At 45.6% G+C, this 17,266-nt stretch overlaps 1 protein-coding gene across 6 annotated transcripts in view; it reads left to right on the top strand.

Annotated features, from left to right (window-relative positions):
* Positions 1 to 8,307: 8,307 nt before the first annotated feature.
* Positions 8,308 to 17,266, top strand: part of LOC121592531 (myb-like protein Q) — a 59,657-nt gene continuing 50,698 nt past the window's right edge. For 2 of the 6 annotated variants that reach the window (XM_041914055.1, XM_041914053.1), the window contains exon 1: positions 8,662 to 11,112. In XM_041914055.1, the coding sequence (XP_041769989.1) occupies positions 10,128 to 11,112 (985 nt within the window). In that variant the 5' untranslated portion in view covers positions 8,662 to 10,127. Of the gene's footprint in view, positions 8,549 to 8,661; positions 11,113 to 17,266 lie in introns of those variants that run through there. The other 4 variants (XM_041914051.1, XM_041914052.1, XM_041914050.1 and 1 more) reach the window with 4 other exon arrangements.

The raw sequence follows: 17,266 nt of genomic DNA, 5'->3' as shown, positions 1-17,266 counted from the left end.
GTCCAACTGTCTCATCCACGTCCACCCCATGGTAAGCCAATGGCAGTGTGTAGATTGGCCTGAGCGAAATAATGCCAATGGTTACCGGAGGGAATTTCCTTGACCTCTTCCCGGTTTACCCGGTGAAAAGTCACTCTCCCCGATCTCGCAACCATTTTGTGGTCCATGCTGATGGTTCTGACTGCAGGGGATTTGGTCGTACGGTCACTAACATGGCAGCTTCTCTCGATGCAGGGTGTAAAAAAAGGGAAAAGCATAATTTTATGACCTTACAGACATCATAAAAATGCTAATGAAACGGCCATACACACTGATAGCACGAAAGAGAAAGAGAGTGGGAACGAGAGAGGGACAGAATAATTGGAAAAGCAGGAGAGAACTAAAAGACAATGTCCTGGTGGCGATACCTTCATACTTCCAGCGAAAGCTTTACTATAAGCTCGAAAAGTTGTTATTGTAGCACACTTAGTTGCTGGCGTTGTGTACGTAAGGCCCAACTTGAGCCAATGTTTATGTTGCATTACTCCTACGCAAACAAAATCGACCCCCGACTGCTCTCCGTGGTGTGGGTGAGCTGGAGCATCCTTCCGGAAAATGAGTGCCGAAAGCTCTCCGAAAGCGCTCTCCGGAAAGAGTGCTTGTTGACTGAGAGTACTGGTAGGAGAGTTTTAATGGAAAGAGAGCGGCTGAGAAAACATCGACGAAGACGAAGTGGAAAGAGATGTAAATAAAACAATAGATTCTGATACCAACTGAATGTAAAAATCTTCCCGCGTGACATGCGCGCTGCGATGTGTGTGCACTCAGCAGAGGGGGTTCAACATTCGAGCAGTTTTGAGTGTCTGTTTGTTTTGAAGTGGTGTAACCGATTTCGAGGCTCGCGCTCGTTATATTAAAACGATGCTCACTGGAACATGTTGTTGAAAGTAATTTAACGTTTCATTTTCAGTTGGAAATGAATTAAATTGGTATAAATGCTTTTTCAACATTAAACAACCAAACCTCTGCATCAAACTTATTGAACAATGCTAAAAACAGTTGTAAATTTATTAGAAACCGAAACCGAAATATTTAGATTTTATGAATACATTTTTGATATTTTTTACAAAAACGATCTATATACATGAACTTGCTTTAACTGACCATTTATAGACTGTTTAATAGACTTTTTTTAATTTCTAATTTATTCAAGTAGATGTAGACTGCTCCTCATAGCAAATGTTATACATATATTTGCAAGTATGCAGCCTACAAGATAAAATACTAAACATTGCGTATTCCTTGAACTCATTTAAGCCTTTCATATATTTTGTAACATGTAACAGACATGTTGTAGTTTGTTTAACTTTTCCAATGCATATTATTGCCAAAAGGAACAGTCAAACCCATCTTTAAATACCAGTTTCCTTGTCATTTGAAGTGCTTGACTAGCTCTGCTAGCGTTTCCATCGTGCCGTTACTAAAAATGGTTACATTTTTTCTAGTTTCTATAGCACATTCCGCACAAGGGTAATCCAATTATCAACCACATCTCTTTGCCCCACACTCGTCGCTTCCCTCCATTTCGCATCCTCCTAATACGCACGCAGCTCAACCAACGCTCAGCTTCAGCTGCATCCTATCAGCTTCATCCAGCGTGCAAACAAAACAAAGCAAAACAACAAAAAAAATCAGTTTGCCATGCCCTGCCAGCCACTTTTCTTTCACACCAAAGTGCGAACTCATCGTCTCGCCGACAACTTGGTAACGAAGCGAACGTTAGCGCTGCCGGTAAGTTGCTATGCGCGACAAATGGCCTCGCGGCTGGAGGCTCGACTTTACTCCCGTGGCAATGTGAGCGCCCGATTTCGTCATCGCGTACTTTGTGGCGCACGAACGGAGTTGAACTAGTTTATTAAGTTTCACTCACCTATACTCACGGACCAGAGTGAGAAGGGTTGGTTTACCGAAAAGATTAGCGCTAGACGGTGGACAGTCCAGGCACCCCCTGGCCATGCCTGCGTTAATCCGTTGTGTGCGTAGCTCCAAGTGGATCTGTTTGCGCATCAACGCTCAACGTCAGCTCGGTTTTGACGGACGGTTCCGAAGCATCACGTGAACTTTGCATCCAATCGAGTAGCTGTGTGCGTGTGTGTTTCAGGGTATTTTCTTTACTAAACTTCTTCCCTCGGCAAGTGAAGCTGCTGCCAGTTGCGTATGGTCTTATCGGTGACGCGTGATAATTTCGGACATCGGATGACGGTTGGATGGTGTTTACGGAGACTGCCGGCGGCTTACCTTGGCATCGGAGGTCACGAACGGGACGCTCCCGGTCCATGGGGATGACGCAAAAAAGCTACCCACGGACATCAGCTCCCAGATAGCCCGGAGGGGGGGGGGGGGAGCTCTTTTGATTAGAAGCGCCGAAACATCATGCTGCACGGTCACGGCATGGCAAACGGCGCAAACGCAATGATAAGCTTATAAGGGAGTCCGCGCGATGTGCGATTGGGAATGGTGTTCTGTGTGTGCGGAAAACAATTCCATGCTTAGGTCCCCTAGGTGCTTAGCATCTTTCTGTCCGGGGATGCGGCGGAAGGGAAAGAGAGGAGTTGTAAATCAATCAACCGCGGCGACTGCACATGGTTGATGATTGGGCGGGCTACGAAGCGCGGTGGTTATGCATTCAAAACAAGTGTACAATGTAGTTTGGCACAGTTTTTGTTGTTGTAGTACAAAATAGTGGGTTTAGTTCCCGTCAGAGTTTGTGTTTTGACGTAGCTACAACGTTTTAAAAAACAATTTTTAAACCAGATTGCTATTTTCTATCATCGTTACTAGCTGACGCGCTAGACGCAGTGCTCTTTGCGGCAAACACTTAAAGTAGATTTAACTGATTTGGATGAGACACGCTTTTTTAAATTAATAAATTTAAACCCCGATTTTGCATTAACTTTTGAACATATCAGCTGATGTTTTATGTTTAATAAAACTGAAACATAGAATGAAACTACTATTTTTAATTTATGTTAAGAACATTATGCAGTCCCAATTTATCGTGTTAAGCAGTAAGAAGATTAATAGACAAACACTGCAAGCGTTTGTCCTACATTCCATGGACAGCCGTCATATCTCCAATCTGCTCCATGCGTTTGCAAAACTCGCCGAATGAACCCGCTTTCCTTTCGGTATGCGCATATGATAAGGGAGCATGCTTCACATTCACCCTTGTTCGATAATACTTAGGCTACCAGTACTGATTTGTCCCGGGCCCGTTTTATCCCACAATCGGCTTAAACCAACCCGAAAAAACAGCCTGACGAAACGGAACGTGAGTTGTTGCACTTTTTTTTCTTCTTTGGTACATTTTACCAATGCCACCTTACCGGTGTAATCGGGCCCGGATAAGATTGCACTTTTTTTCTGTTCGACTCATTCGGTGTGCGTACATGAAGAGAGCGTGTCATCGCGATTATGTCATAAATCAAAAGATTGTCCAAGGTGTGGCCATGGCTATTTAGTGTGTGTGTGTGTGGCTGTTATCGAATGTGGGCTTTTCGGATGCCACTGAAGCCGGATCTGTTAACTGTGAAGCCGGTTTCAGCGAAAGGAATACGAGCACGCGGTAATGGGTAAACAGAGACAATATGTAGTACAGATTCGCACACGTAGCACTACTTCAATGGGGTTAAATGTAACTTTTTAAAGCAAAACAAAAAAACAAATGCTTGATTCAACGTCATATTAAAGCTACTCCTGTACAATGTTTATCTGGGACACCATTGTTTATGCGAATTCTTTTCCCTCGAATGACCGTTGCGGGAATGAGAAAAACGCAAAACATGGAAACGCAAATCAAATACCCAAATGTTCCACATCGTCTACCCCAAGCAAAGAGCACTATAGATGGCCGTCGTCCTCCTTGCAACCCCCGGTCCCAGAAACTCCAAAACATCAATCTCTCCTCGGGGATTCATAGTGAGCGAGCGAATCGTCCAACAATGCTTCTGCTTTGGTCCGGCATTCTTCTAGCAAGTGAAACAACTGCCCTCTACAAAAATTGCGTACGGTAAGAGGCTTGATTGAAGTGCTATCGAAAGTTCGCCCATTCGCCAACGACAACGCCGGCAGCTCCTATACATCTTTCATTTAAAGCACAGGCCACACCACACAATGCTAGAAAAAAACGCGGACCCGAGGCCAGGGAAAGAAAAGGGACTTTTGGGATGAAAGTTTTTTCTTCTTTCTCTCTTGCTTTCTTTTCTTAACTTTTTCCCCGCCCACCGTGCAAGAGTGTACCACATTTGTTAGTGTGTGCTGGGGGAAGAAAGTGCCCTTGGGTGGGGTGGCGGGCAGGGTTTGCATTTTCTCCAGCATGTAAAACATCCTTTGGGAGCTACAGCTAGGCAAAAAGGCCGCCAGTATCACGTGGCCGTACTGTAAAGCCCTGTGCCTGCACGCCTCGGAAAACAACACAAACACACACACCACCAGGATGTGCATTGTCACGTGGCCCGAATAGATGGTTCACCTGGGGGTTCAAGGATACCGAGCTCTAGCGCTGGAGCGGCAAGTGTGTGATGTTTGATGTGCAAAAAAATTGTTTATGCTTTTTTTTGTTTCCCCTATTTTGCTTATAATGAAGCGTTTTTGTACTTGTCATGGTTTGCGATACATTTCCGCACTCGAACATGGATTGTGTAGCAGCCAGGCACAGGTGTGATACAATTATGATGATCAAATGAATCATGGTAAACATAATATTGATGTATTTCGATGCAGAAAGTGTAAATATTTGTTGGTATAAATGGGGAATTTTTCCTCATTATTTTGCTATAAAATTGATTTTAATTTATCAGTCTTGTTTTAGCATACTGATTTCTAACAATTTCAAATTAATCTCAAAATAATCTGAAAACTAGAAATAGTTAAAACAAATGACGAACGGTAAGCAAATGGGATTTGAATTGTTGGATTTTCTAACGCTTTGAAAAGTTTCAAACAGTGAAACGTTTCATCGAGAGTTGATACGAAATTGCCCTAGATGGCGCTAGCATTCAAAGTGCGTTACGCGGTGCGGTCATCGGAACGTAAAAAATCGATTTAAAGTGAATGTTTTATTATTTATTGTAATTAATGATTGATATTTATATGCTCGTTATAAATAATTTATCCTGTGGAAATGTCTAATTGAAATTATTGGTTTATAAAAAAATAAAAATAATTTTGTTTCCCTAGTTCCAATTCAAATGTTTCTATAAGAATGTTTTGATTTCATTTTTTACAACAATTTTCATATGTTGTTCTAGTAATCATGGCAACTGTACCGAACATAAGGCTTCAATATGTAATATTTAAACATTTTAAATCGACGTTTGTCCCCGATACCAATGCAAATGTACGCCACCCGATAGAAAAGGCGTTACCCGGCGTTACCTTCGCCGTTCGGGTGCGATAGTGAAACTGATAGCGCCTGCCAGAGCGAAACACACACTCGCCACGGCGCAATCGCACACCAATACTAGCGGTGGCGAGAAGTCAGCTCCGAACGGCAGACGGGCGAACAGATAAACCGAACCACCCAAGCTCTCCAAGTTGTGGCCCCTCGCTCCCCCCCCCCCCCCTCCACAACCGGGCCGAAGCTCGAGGTGCGTTTGGAAGCGGGCAAAACCGCGTGACACGTGTTCGAAAAACGTGACTCCCGTGCGGCCCGGCTGGGCGAGCGAGAGCGAGCAACGCTTGGCGCGAGAGCAACGCGAACGCGAGACTGTGCCCGATTAGGGATGTGGGGACTGTCATCTATCATCTTCCTCCCCTGTTTGGCAGGGCGGAGTGAAGGGCGCGGCAGGGGACACATTCGGAGATTCGATCTGTTGAATGTGAGTGTCAACAAGCGTCCGGATGTGCGAATTTTATTGCCACTCGCCAGACATTCGCCCGACTCATCCGTACGCTTTGCTGCGGCGGCCCCTGTCCACGATGGGCGAACGCGACTGCCGCCGGGGGGACACGGCGATGTAAACAAACACATTTGACTTCATCGTGACCTGCTGCCAATGGGGCGGCTGTTGGGTTGCGCGCCAGGAAACCTGTTGGAAGCACGGTGGACACGGCCTTATTCGAGGAGTGTTGCTAGTAACGTGCAGGCACTTTTCTTAGTATTTGGCGTTGTCAAAGGAGAAGAAGCAAAAGAAAAGCATCAAGCGCCAGGATCAAAGTTCGCGCGGGTGAGGCTGTGCATGGCCGGCCCTTTTCTGCGGGCAATAGAAATGAGTTTTCCTCGACGTTTGCACCAGGAACGTGCGTATTTGAAATGCAGAGGGCAATGGTTAGCAATTTTAACAGGGAGCCGAGAACGAACAAGCGGGAGAGGATGATATAGAAAGCGGGGGTAAAGTGCGGTCGAGAAACGGACTGGAAAATTGCATTAAAACTGATTCTGTCCGTCTGTTCTACGCGGTGAAGGCTGCTTTCGATGTAAATGTGCATATAAAAATTCAAAAATTGATGGAGCACGCTTATATGCACGCGTCTTTGAATTCAACTGAGTGTCTTTGGTTTTTGTATGTGTTCAAATACATTTGTGTGTGACGAAGAAAAATGTATATAGTTATTTAAATATTTTATTAATAATATTGATAAACTGATGGATAAATACGATGTATGCAAGAGACTTGAGATATTTTACAATATTTATGAAATGATTATTATGAGAATTAATTTTGATTGGTTGTTAAAGCCATTGCAAAATATTTATTCAAACATTGAAGCTAACCCTATTTCTCTTCTTTTTCATTTTAGGTAAGTGTCAACTCTATGAAGCTTTCTATGAGCAGCTGTATATGCTGGCTATGCTTTCTATTGTGAATACTAACACACAACAGTACAACTGGTGAAACACAATGTGTGCAAGGTTTGTATTTTACATAATGAAATCCACATCATTTCAATTTCATCTCTAGAAAACAAACAAACGACACTGTCAGCAATGTCTTAAGACACAGTAGAACTGTTGTACAGTGCTCCTGTCACTCGTTTAATCAATTAAAAAGGGGAAAAGATGAATGTAAGAAGCAGCAATGCTTCATTTCGGAGCATTCGTTACAAACTGTAGCGTAATTTTCACACAGAAAATGAAATGTGTAGCAAAATTAACTTATTGTCTGCGGAACAACTCCACCAAAAAGAGGTAACGACTCGTGTTAATAGGGTGCACGGAGCAACGCAAATGCAAGGCCCTGGAGTGTTCCCTCCTGGCAATTGCTCATCCTTTCGAGCGGTTGGGAAGCGTTTCATCTCGCTTATTGAACAATTTGTGTCACCTTATTTGCAACCGCCAGTCGCTCGAATTAAAACAACAGCACGAATGGCACGGGCCAGAAGGTTCGACGGGCTCATATATCCATCCAGAAAATGGTTCCTTCCCAAGGCAAGAGACCTGTGCAATTTGCTCCTTATCAAACATATCCATCCAGCTGCAATTGACACATTCTGCTGCTGCGAAACAATCCGCTCCGCTTTCCTTGTTGCGAAGCCGGCTGCAGATCTCGAAGGAAGGATTCCTTTCCGCTCATTACTGTGGTTTGAATACGGAGGGGGGGAGAAGCTGAAGTTAAAATAAATAACCTTTCACCACCCTCTCTCCACCTCCACCGAACAGCTTGAACTGCCTCTGAGGGTTCCCGCACCGACACGAATGCCATCAAAATATAGACGCGTGTGCGTGTAGCATGAAGCCCGGGGATGCCAATTGCAGGGAATTGCTTATCCACCCTGTCATTCCACTACCCTGCCTGTCCCTGTGCTGTACAGGTGGGATGGTGCCGCGTGGGGAAGGCAACGGGCATGGGCTGCAAACCGACCCCCCCGCACTGGAAGGCACGTTGCCGAGAGCGCGTTTCGATGCGTCTCGTTTCGCGTGTGATGGATCGCCCCGAATGGGAAAAATGAATATAAACTCACCGGCCGGCAGCCAAAGGGTGAGCAGGAGAGCGAGAGAGAGAGAGAGCGCGCGCATCGCGGTGGTGCAAAACATGGATTGCCACGTGCAGTGCGCATACATATGAATAGCATACACACAGCGACATGCACACTCAAATACAAATCCCGAATGGGGAAGGGTTTTTTGTTGTTGTTTCACTGTTTCTGTGTGTTCTGCCCCGGGAATGGGGGAATGGGGGGGATTGGGTCTTGGATCCGCGTGACACGAACAACAAAACCGCCCTTCATCCTTCCCCCCTTGCTCGCGCGAAACCAAAACCCCGGGCTGAGGGTGTGTTTGTGATCCTCCTCCGGTTTCTTCTCTCGATTGGCTTCCTCTCGATGGAGGCGGCTGGTCGCTGACACACACTGCTCGCGCTAGTGGGTGGGTGGTGGTTGTGGTGGTGGTGCCGTCTGGTCCAACGCATCGGCTGGCTGACTAACGTGACCGGGAGGCCTCCCCCCCTGTGTTTATGTGTGTGTCTGTGTCGGTGTCATGCTTGCCTCCCGAGCAGTGGAACGGTTCGCAGTACCGGGCGAGCTTTCAGTGCCATTTGTTGGCGGGCCGCTGCTTTGCTCTTTCCTTCGGGTCGGGTTTTCGCATTTCACTGCTAGGGAAAAAAGGGCGATCCGGAAGTGTGTGTGTGTGTCTGTGTGCTTTTTTTGTTCGTGCTTTTCCGCGCGCGCTTCGAGTGGGTAGGCCACCAAGGAGAGAAGCCATAAGGAAACGGTTCCATTTCTTCGGTTCTTCGAACATTTTCCCCCCGTCGAAACCGGGTGGAAGGTGATTTTCCTTTCGAGGCACGAGGCACAGCCGGCTGCAAAATGTGAATGAAAACCCGGGGCCTGCAAAACAAAAAAAAAAAAAAAAGGAAACGGGGCAGAAGACTTCTGGATGCTTTTCATAGCCGCTTTTGCTCCTCCTCCCGGGTCACATTTTCTCCAGCATGATGCGCGGCGGGTGCGGTGTGCTAGTGCCGCTCGTCCTGGCGAGCTGTGTGCAGGAAACGTGTTTGGTTCACCTTCCCGTGGCACTACGGCCGACCGACCGACCGGGACGCTTGCCAGTGCGATCGCGAAACAGTTCTATTCCGGAAGCGCTCGCTGATGGTTTGGTTTGAGAAGCGCAAGTTTGGTCCGTTCGTCAGTGCTTTAGATCCATCCGTTTTTTTCTTTGCCGTTCGACGGTGCATGGACGGTGGCGCGGGTAGCGCTTGCGGGTGAATAAGCAGTGGATTAATTATTTATTGGCAGTTTATTTATTATGTGTTTGTGTTTGTGTGTTTGATCGGAATTATGTTCAAGTTTAGTTAATCGAGTGATCTATTTGCGGAGTGAAAGGTTTTAGGCTTAACAAAGTGAAGGAGAGATCAAAAAAGAGCTTTTAATTTTGTTTGGGTTTAATGTTAATTTAAACAAAATTCTTGGGGTTTTTGTGTATTTTTTTTTCAATTAGCTAACTTAGGTTGGAGTTAAGTTTTTGGTTGCAATATTTTTTTAGAATAGGGGAAACATTAGGCACAGACTTTCGTCTGTTGTGTGTTTTTTTTTCGTTTTTCTGGCTTTTCTCCGTATACATTTGCAGCATTTGAGTATAGCGAGTCCGTGCGTGTCAAATTGTTCCGGAAAGTCCGATAAATAAACGAATAGTAATGAAAAACCTTCCACAAAAACAAAACCAACAAATATTTATTGTGCACTATTATAATATCTCCAATAGTGATGCATGTGAAACGTACAAGTGAGTGAAGTGAAACCAAGGCCAGTGTGAAACTGGGTCGTTAAAAAGTGTCTAACAAAATCGCGGAAAATATTAAGCAGCACCGTTCTATTGCGTGCAATCGAGAATAAACAATTGCAGATTTGCTTCTCGAGTTCCCTTTCGTGGAAAGCGTTGCGGAAAATGAGCGGAACTGTTCGAGTATCGTTCTACTGCCAGAAGTTGCAGCTGTGGTGCAACGAGCCGATCCTGAGTCCGGTCAATCGTTAATTGTGAATCGTCTCGACAGTGAGACTAGTGCAAACAAAGACGGACACTTTCGTGAGCTGGGAATTGATTGGCATATAGAAACTTTTGCCCAAAATCAACAGTTCGAACCATTCCCAAGACTTTCAGTGGAACAAAAGTACTGTGGTTGAGGAGAGTAGTTGCAGATCAACTCATCAATATGGGTACAGAGACGGCCTGCGGCAGCTACTACAACGATCCGCCGGCTGGCCCGAGTGCTGCCGCCATGGGAGGATACTATCGCATGTCGTCGGACGAGAGTGGACCGGCACGGAGCGAATCGCTGACGGACGAGGAGCTTGCCCAGGCAACTGTTTCCGCCTCCGATTGTGACACCGATCATGACCTTCATCAGACACCTCAGCAGCAGCAACAGCAGCAGCAGCAACAACAGCAACAGCAACAGCATCAAGTACAACATCAGCAACCCTCTCCGAACCGATCTCACCTGCAGCAGCAGCAGCAGCAGCACATGCAACAGCAGCAGCAGCATGGACAGCATCAGCACGCGCACCAGCACCACCCGTCGGACGGTCGGGATCGGTCGAATCCATGGGCGCAGCAGTTGCAAAACCACATCAGCACCGGCACCAGCGCAACCGTGACGGGGCCGGACAATTCGCCCGGCCCGTCGCCGGGCCGATCGAGCGGCAACAGCTGGCCCTTCCCCAACTACCAGCGGCTGTACAACGAAAACTCGTACAGCATTGCAATTGCGGCGGCGGCAGCGGCGGCCAGCAGTCAGGCGCAGCAACACAACGCGACCCAGCAGCTGCAGCAGCAAAACCAGCAAGCTCAGCAGCACACGCAGCATGCGTTGCCGGGTCCATCGCAACATCACACGACCGGTCAGCAGCAGCAGCAGCAGCAGCAGCAACAACAGCAGCAGTCGCAGCAACAGCAGTCGCAGCAACTTGTACATCTACAACATCAGCAGCAGCAGCAACAGCAGCAGCAGCAAACCCATCAGCACTCAGTGACACAGGCGCAACAGCAGCAGCAACAGCAGCAACAACAACAACAGCAGCAGCAACATCAACAACAACATCAGCTCTCTGTTCAGCATTCCTCGAACGGGCTAACGGCGGCGGCAGTAGCAGCGGCCGCCGCTGCTGGCCAGCTGGGAAAGCGGTTTTACTACCAAGGTCAGTAAACTACCAAACTGTACCGAGATAAAAGGTCAACTTTATTTTTCAAAAAATATCTTATTGTGGCAAATTGAAGTGTTATTTTAATCAAAAACCAAAACGCAATTTTGCACACAAATTAAAAAAAAACAATCACAGTTTATCTCAGTGATCGAAAGAGTTGACAACCACTGTGCTGATGCCACGATCGTAACGCATTCCGTAACGCATGCGTACACTAGCGCTACGCGGCACAAACAGGAAGCGGCGTAACGCACAACGCAGCGCTTTGCGACACTGCGGCGGCCAAAGCTGGAAGCACAAAATGCATTCAAAATGCAATTCAAGTGTTATCTTTGAATATTGGGAAACTAAATCATTTCCCGGTTCGAGTTTAAAAGCAAATTATTGCAGCTTTTGCTCATAATTTAAGTATAAAAAACTATCATAAATACGTTTTCATATATGCATCACATGCACCACACGTTGCCCCTGTTTCGGCCGACAGGGAAACGAACAAGTGGGACACATAATTACACCCATTTCACGAAAATAAATCATCACAGTCCGAGAGCTACCTTGCACATCCGGTCGGTGAAATTGTCAACCCTCCAGTGGGCTACCATTTTGGAGGCCAAACGTGTGTGTGTGTGCACTTCTAGGTGCGCGGCAGGGAGCCGCAATCGGTTCACAAATCACAACTAATGAGCTGGACACGGTCCGGTTCGGGCCGGAGCGTCTCAAATTTCACCCAAAATGTGTCCCCTCCAAGTGGTGAGGGCGGATTGGGACGGGAATGTTTGGAACGCTGAAACAATCTATCATGCAAATCCGCCGGGAATGCTCTCGATTAGTGATAGCTGCCCTTTACACAAATACACGCACGCTATCGAGGGCGGATGTGGTTTTTAATTGAATTAAAATGGAGCACAAAAATGGTTCAATTTCTGTGTGATAGGGCAAAACAAAACGCCTTTTCGTGACGTGCGTACCTGGGGCCTCGATCGATTTGTTTGGGATAGTGAATGGGAAATTATGTTAATAGATGTGTGGGTTTAAGGTTCAACATTCTTGAAATTCCCACAGGGGAAGCCTCAACACGCACAGTTTCATGTGAATCTTATTAGCAATCTTTTCTTTCTTACATTCAGTTGTTTGAATGTTTAAGGTTAGAGGGGAAGTATCGATATTAGATTCTTTATTTCCTTGCGTCAACTCATTTTAAACGACATTGTGCTATTCTATGATAAATAATACAAATGTTTGCAACCGTTGTTGATTCAGACAATCAGTTCGAGTGCATTTTGTCTAGCAACGAGTATTTGCACATTTGCCATCGAACTTAGCCGGGGAGCTGAAGAACTGCCATGAGTGCAACTAGGTTATTGCATTTCATCAGTTTCTATATGAAATAAGATTAACTGTTTTGTTTTCCCCACTTATTTGGCTCACCTTAAACGGAGCTTCCACCTAATCACCGATATCCATGCACGTAAAAACTGACGCATAATGTAATAGCAATACAACCAAACAAATACGTCCGTCCTCTAAGGGCCGACAAGGGCATGGGGAGCAACACAGTGGCAGTGGCAGATATGGAAATTTATAAATATGCTAATCAACGCTCCGTCCTGACCACTAGGCAGCGGCGGGCCGCCCCAGTGGTCGAACGTTTGGAGATCGGATGCTGGAGAATATTGGGCGGAAGTAAGCGTCTGAGCAGGTTTGGAGTGCATCTCCGCTGAGTGTGTTTGTGTGTGAGAGTACTTCAATTTTCTCACCCCACTAGCTACAGGCGATGATGAGGGAAGCACCGGGGAAAGATGCTGACGGAGACGGCATCCTCTAGTAGCAATTGTTTTCAACTCAAAGAAATTGCATTTGCACTCACTCTCGGGGGACGAAATTGCACAAATGCTCGGCCAGATTTATGGCACAGGGGGGGAGCGTGTCTGTCGTGTCTGGGCGGGCAACAAAACTCGGCAAACCCAAATAAACAAACATTCCTCCGGTTGGGTTGGCTTCTCGCTGGCTTTCTCGAAGGTTCTCGAAGGGCCAAAAGGGAAATCCTCCCGGTCGGCAATGGTTGGTAATCACACTAAATATTCTAATGACACGACACGGTGGCAAAACTGTATGGCCCCTGAGCAAGTGGATCGGACAAACACGCTCGTGTTTCGGTGTGTGTGTGTGTGCGGGTGTGATAATAATAAATCATTTATACTCTTACATGCCGGATCCGTTGAGTGAGCAAATTAGCAATTTTCTTGTTTTTGCGTCAATTTATAAAGGAAAATGTTACTTTTCTTCTGACTTGAAACCCTCTGTTTCAATTGATTGATTTAAAACGCTTGAAATAGGCGCATTATTGACACTGCCTGTCAATTTAATTGTTTGCTTCCCGCTGCCAGCAACAGGCACAGCTGACCGATAGGTGCAACAAGCTTTGCGTTAAATACTTTGACGCTATTTTTGCTTGACATTTGCAAGACACCACCTCTAATCCTGCGACGTGGGTGTGTGGGTGGTGCTTACAATACACCAACCGACTTTCGTCCAACGTTTCCATCCGGGAAGCGGCGAACAGGAAGGACAGGGCAGTAATGCGCCTGGCCCACCGCAAGCCACGTGAGGCTGGCCATGGCAACCGATGCATCCGATGCCGAGCCCTTAAGCCAATTGGCCAGCGTGTGTGGTGCGGTGTTCGTTTCGGTCGCGCATTTTCGTGCGGTCGTCGATGATAATCCAATTAGAGCGAAATAATAATCAGCTCGTGTTGACATTGGTGATGAGTTTTTCCTTGCTCCCTCGCATAGGGGGGGGAGGAAAACCACACACTCACACAGTCCTGTTCCATTGTTGTGGGAAGTTAACTCAACGGTTGTTGTTAAAAAAAAGGAAATGCAAATGTAGAAAGGTCACCGATGGCATCAAACGAAGGCTCGATCGATTGGGAGTTGTTTGCATTTTACTGTTTGTGTGTGTGTTTTTGCTTTTACCAAAGGCTATGAAATATTGTAGCCAATTAACAGCTCATATGCAAACAATTCAGTTTTGCTAAACTGAAAATAAAGAAGTAGTATCTTTGTAAAAATAATTATGGTACAGGAGATAGTCGAAACATTAACGTGCAATTTTGGAACAAAGTTGCTAAGCTACTTGCAGCACTGGTTCGGGGTGAATTATTTCTTTTCACCGGCAGCAATCGTCTGATAATCTCAGATAAATACATTAATGCGTACAAGAGCTCTACGATCCTTCTGTAAACTGTGTTTTCTCTTGTTACATTCATTCAATGAACAAAACCTCATTTTTATAGATCGCTTTGACAGCATAATCCAATTAGAGCGCCACAATCGGAATACGTCGATAGTTATGAGAAATTAGTAACTTCAAACTTTAACTTTCATTTAAAAATGTCCTTTAAAAATGTCATTTAAAAATTTCAATGGGACCGGTAGAGTTAGAGGTACTAATACTGCTGTTAAATTTTATCATTTGGATTTTTGTCCAAATATATGTCCATAAAGTTGCTTCAGCTTCTGCTCAGAACCAGATATGTCATGGACAATAGTAAAATAATGCAACACTACTTTATTGCAAAATCATTACAATATTTAATAGTTCAATTTTGTTTCTGGATACCAGCTCCGTTGCGATCTCCTTAAATGTAAACCACCATAACCCGCTAGATTAATCTATTGCGTTGCCTCGCATACTATCACACGTTCGACCGACATTGCTCATGCACGCTAAAGCTCGTAAAGCAGTCTGGCACGTGCCACGCACTACACGTCCCGGCAAATGCTCTAAAACATGTCTCTCTAAGACATGACATATCCCATCCCTCACAGCCCGCCCTTCCACGCCCAAATACGTTTGATTCGGGAGAGGGAGAGCGAGAGAAAGAGAGACAGAGTGAGAGAGAAAAATCAAACAAAACCTACCACGAAACCTACCCTACAAGATGCACGAGCAAAACCAGACAGTGGAGTGGAACCTGCAAAAAGGTGGTCCCGGCAGCGAGACACGCCGAACTTTGGAACAACTTTCGATTTCGTTTTGTAAAAGTGAAATTTTGACCATCCCCGAACCTCGTGTCCCTCTCCACCAGCTAAACTCGATTTTTCGGCAGTTGGTTTCTCTTTCCTTCCCGACGCAGACGGGCCGATTTTTCGGGGCGCCGTACGCAATGGCTTTTGTGACTCTTTATCTGTCTTTCCTTCTCTCAGTGCACCTTTCCGCTGGCCCGCCTCCGCTGTGAGCGTTGTGGGGTTTTCATGCAGTGGCTGTGGGCACACACCAACCACTAAATCTGCGCGTGTTGCGCGTTGATCGAATGGTTTGTTTTTTGCTTTTCTGTCTCTATCTTTTCCGGCAGTCTTGTGATGCTTCACGGTGCAAGATTTTTTGTTGCTTCTTCCGTCCGCCCAGCAGCCGCCAGGTCGGAAGGGATCGCACGAGACGCGCGGAATCGGGCTGGAAAAGTGCACAGCTCCGGCAGGTTCCGCGCGAGGTTGCGAAGAGATTTTAATTGACTTATTACCTTCCCCTGCTCATTTCCTAGCGGTTGGTAGCTTTCCACTCGCCCAGCCGTTGCGCTGTGTGTATGTGCGCGGTTGTGTACTCCTCTTCGCGCATTTCGGGTCGATTTTTACTTCCTACCGTGACGCGGGGCCCAGACGCTGTATCTGTTTTTTTTTTGTGCTGGCCACTGCTGTTAAATCACGCTCACGGTCACTTTCTGGCGTGGGGTGGAAACCCTCGCAGACGGATCGAAATGGACGGTTTTTCGATCGACTATCGGTATTTTCGGCATTCCGGCACTATCTCTGCGCTGCGGGGCTTGCGCATCTTGCCGCCCTGTTAGCGAAGGAAATTCATTACGAAAGGTGAATGTGGGAGGACTTTTTGCTTGTAGTCCGCACGGAGCAATTTTCCGAATGCCACAATCTCGTTGATTCGTGATTGATGACGGCGGCGGCGGCGAACCGATCGATCGGTGATTGACCTCCCGAAAAAAGAAGGGAAAAAAATGAAATGACGAGAAAAGCACATACCATAAGACCGATACACACGCGCCACGCCGGAGAGGAAATGATCATTTCCTCTTGCGATTTGGCCCCGGCTTTGGCCGATCAAAACGGTGATGCGCATCCGCGGATGACCCGACGGCACAATTAGCCACGATCTCGTCCGACAGAAGCAGCAGCGGCAGGAAGGTGGCTGAACTTTGGCTGCTCATCAGCATGAGTTTTCCATTTAGCTACAATCCGAGAGTGCCGTGGATGAAAGCATAAAACTTGTGGTATTTTGAAATGGAGCTATGGATTGTATAAAAAAAATGAATAAAATATTCATAAAGGGATCTCCTAAGAAATAAATTATTGATCCATGTGTTCTGTGTTTACTAGTATATTATGTTTTTAAATAAAACTTCATGGTAAAATAGACACAAAACTATTGATTTACTTTTGCTGAAACATAAATATTGTGCCACTAAAGGTTAACCTTTTTAAGTTTAATAAATGTTTAAACAGAAAAAAAAAACAAAACAATTTAAAAATTCATCTTTGTTTGTACACAATTGCTTAAATCTAATATGGCGCATCGTTACTGTCATATTGATACAATCCAGATTTTCAATACCGTTTCACTGATAGGCTGAAAATTTCAGCTTTCTGGCTTGAAATATAAAAGGGACCATTATCCTAAAAACTTTAGTTTTGCTTTTCGAAGGATGTCATCCGTAAATAGTTAATCAAGAAGAACATAATAATTATTATGTCATTTTTAATTAGGTTTAGCTCATAGGTTTCCTGTGAATTCCATCTTGTGAAGCAAATCCATTTCAACTGCGAGAATAAATTTCTAACAAGAATAATAATCCGTGATTTTAACCTCAAATTTTCTATTAGAGCTTTTTAGATGCCATTTTACCCAAAAGAGTCAATACAGTGACGGAATGGAAAACAAGAAGGCTTAATTTAGAGAAAAGAGTTCATTGCCGACCATCAGTTCCAGTAAACCGAGTTCGAGTATCGCATTTTGAGTGATCAAATATATTAATAACCCAGATATTCCATCCTTCCCTACAACAATGTCCTACGTCTTCTCGGCATTGCTTAGGGGTACAACAACACCGGCACAAAATCTCCGTCCCACAGCTCCA

This window comes from Anopheles merus, chromosome 2L, assembly GCF_017562075.2.
Source record: "Anopheles merus strain MAF chromosome 2L, AmerM5.1, whole genome shotgun sequence".
NCBI lineage: Eukaryota > Metazoa > Arthropoda > Insecta > Diptera > Culicidae > Anopheles > Anopheles merus.
This window is presented reverse-complemented; position numbering and strand designations above follow the sequence as displayed.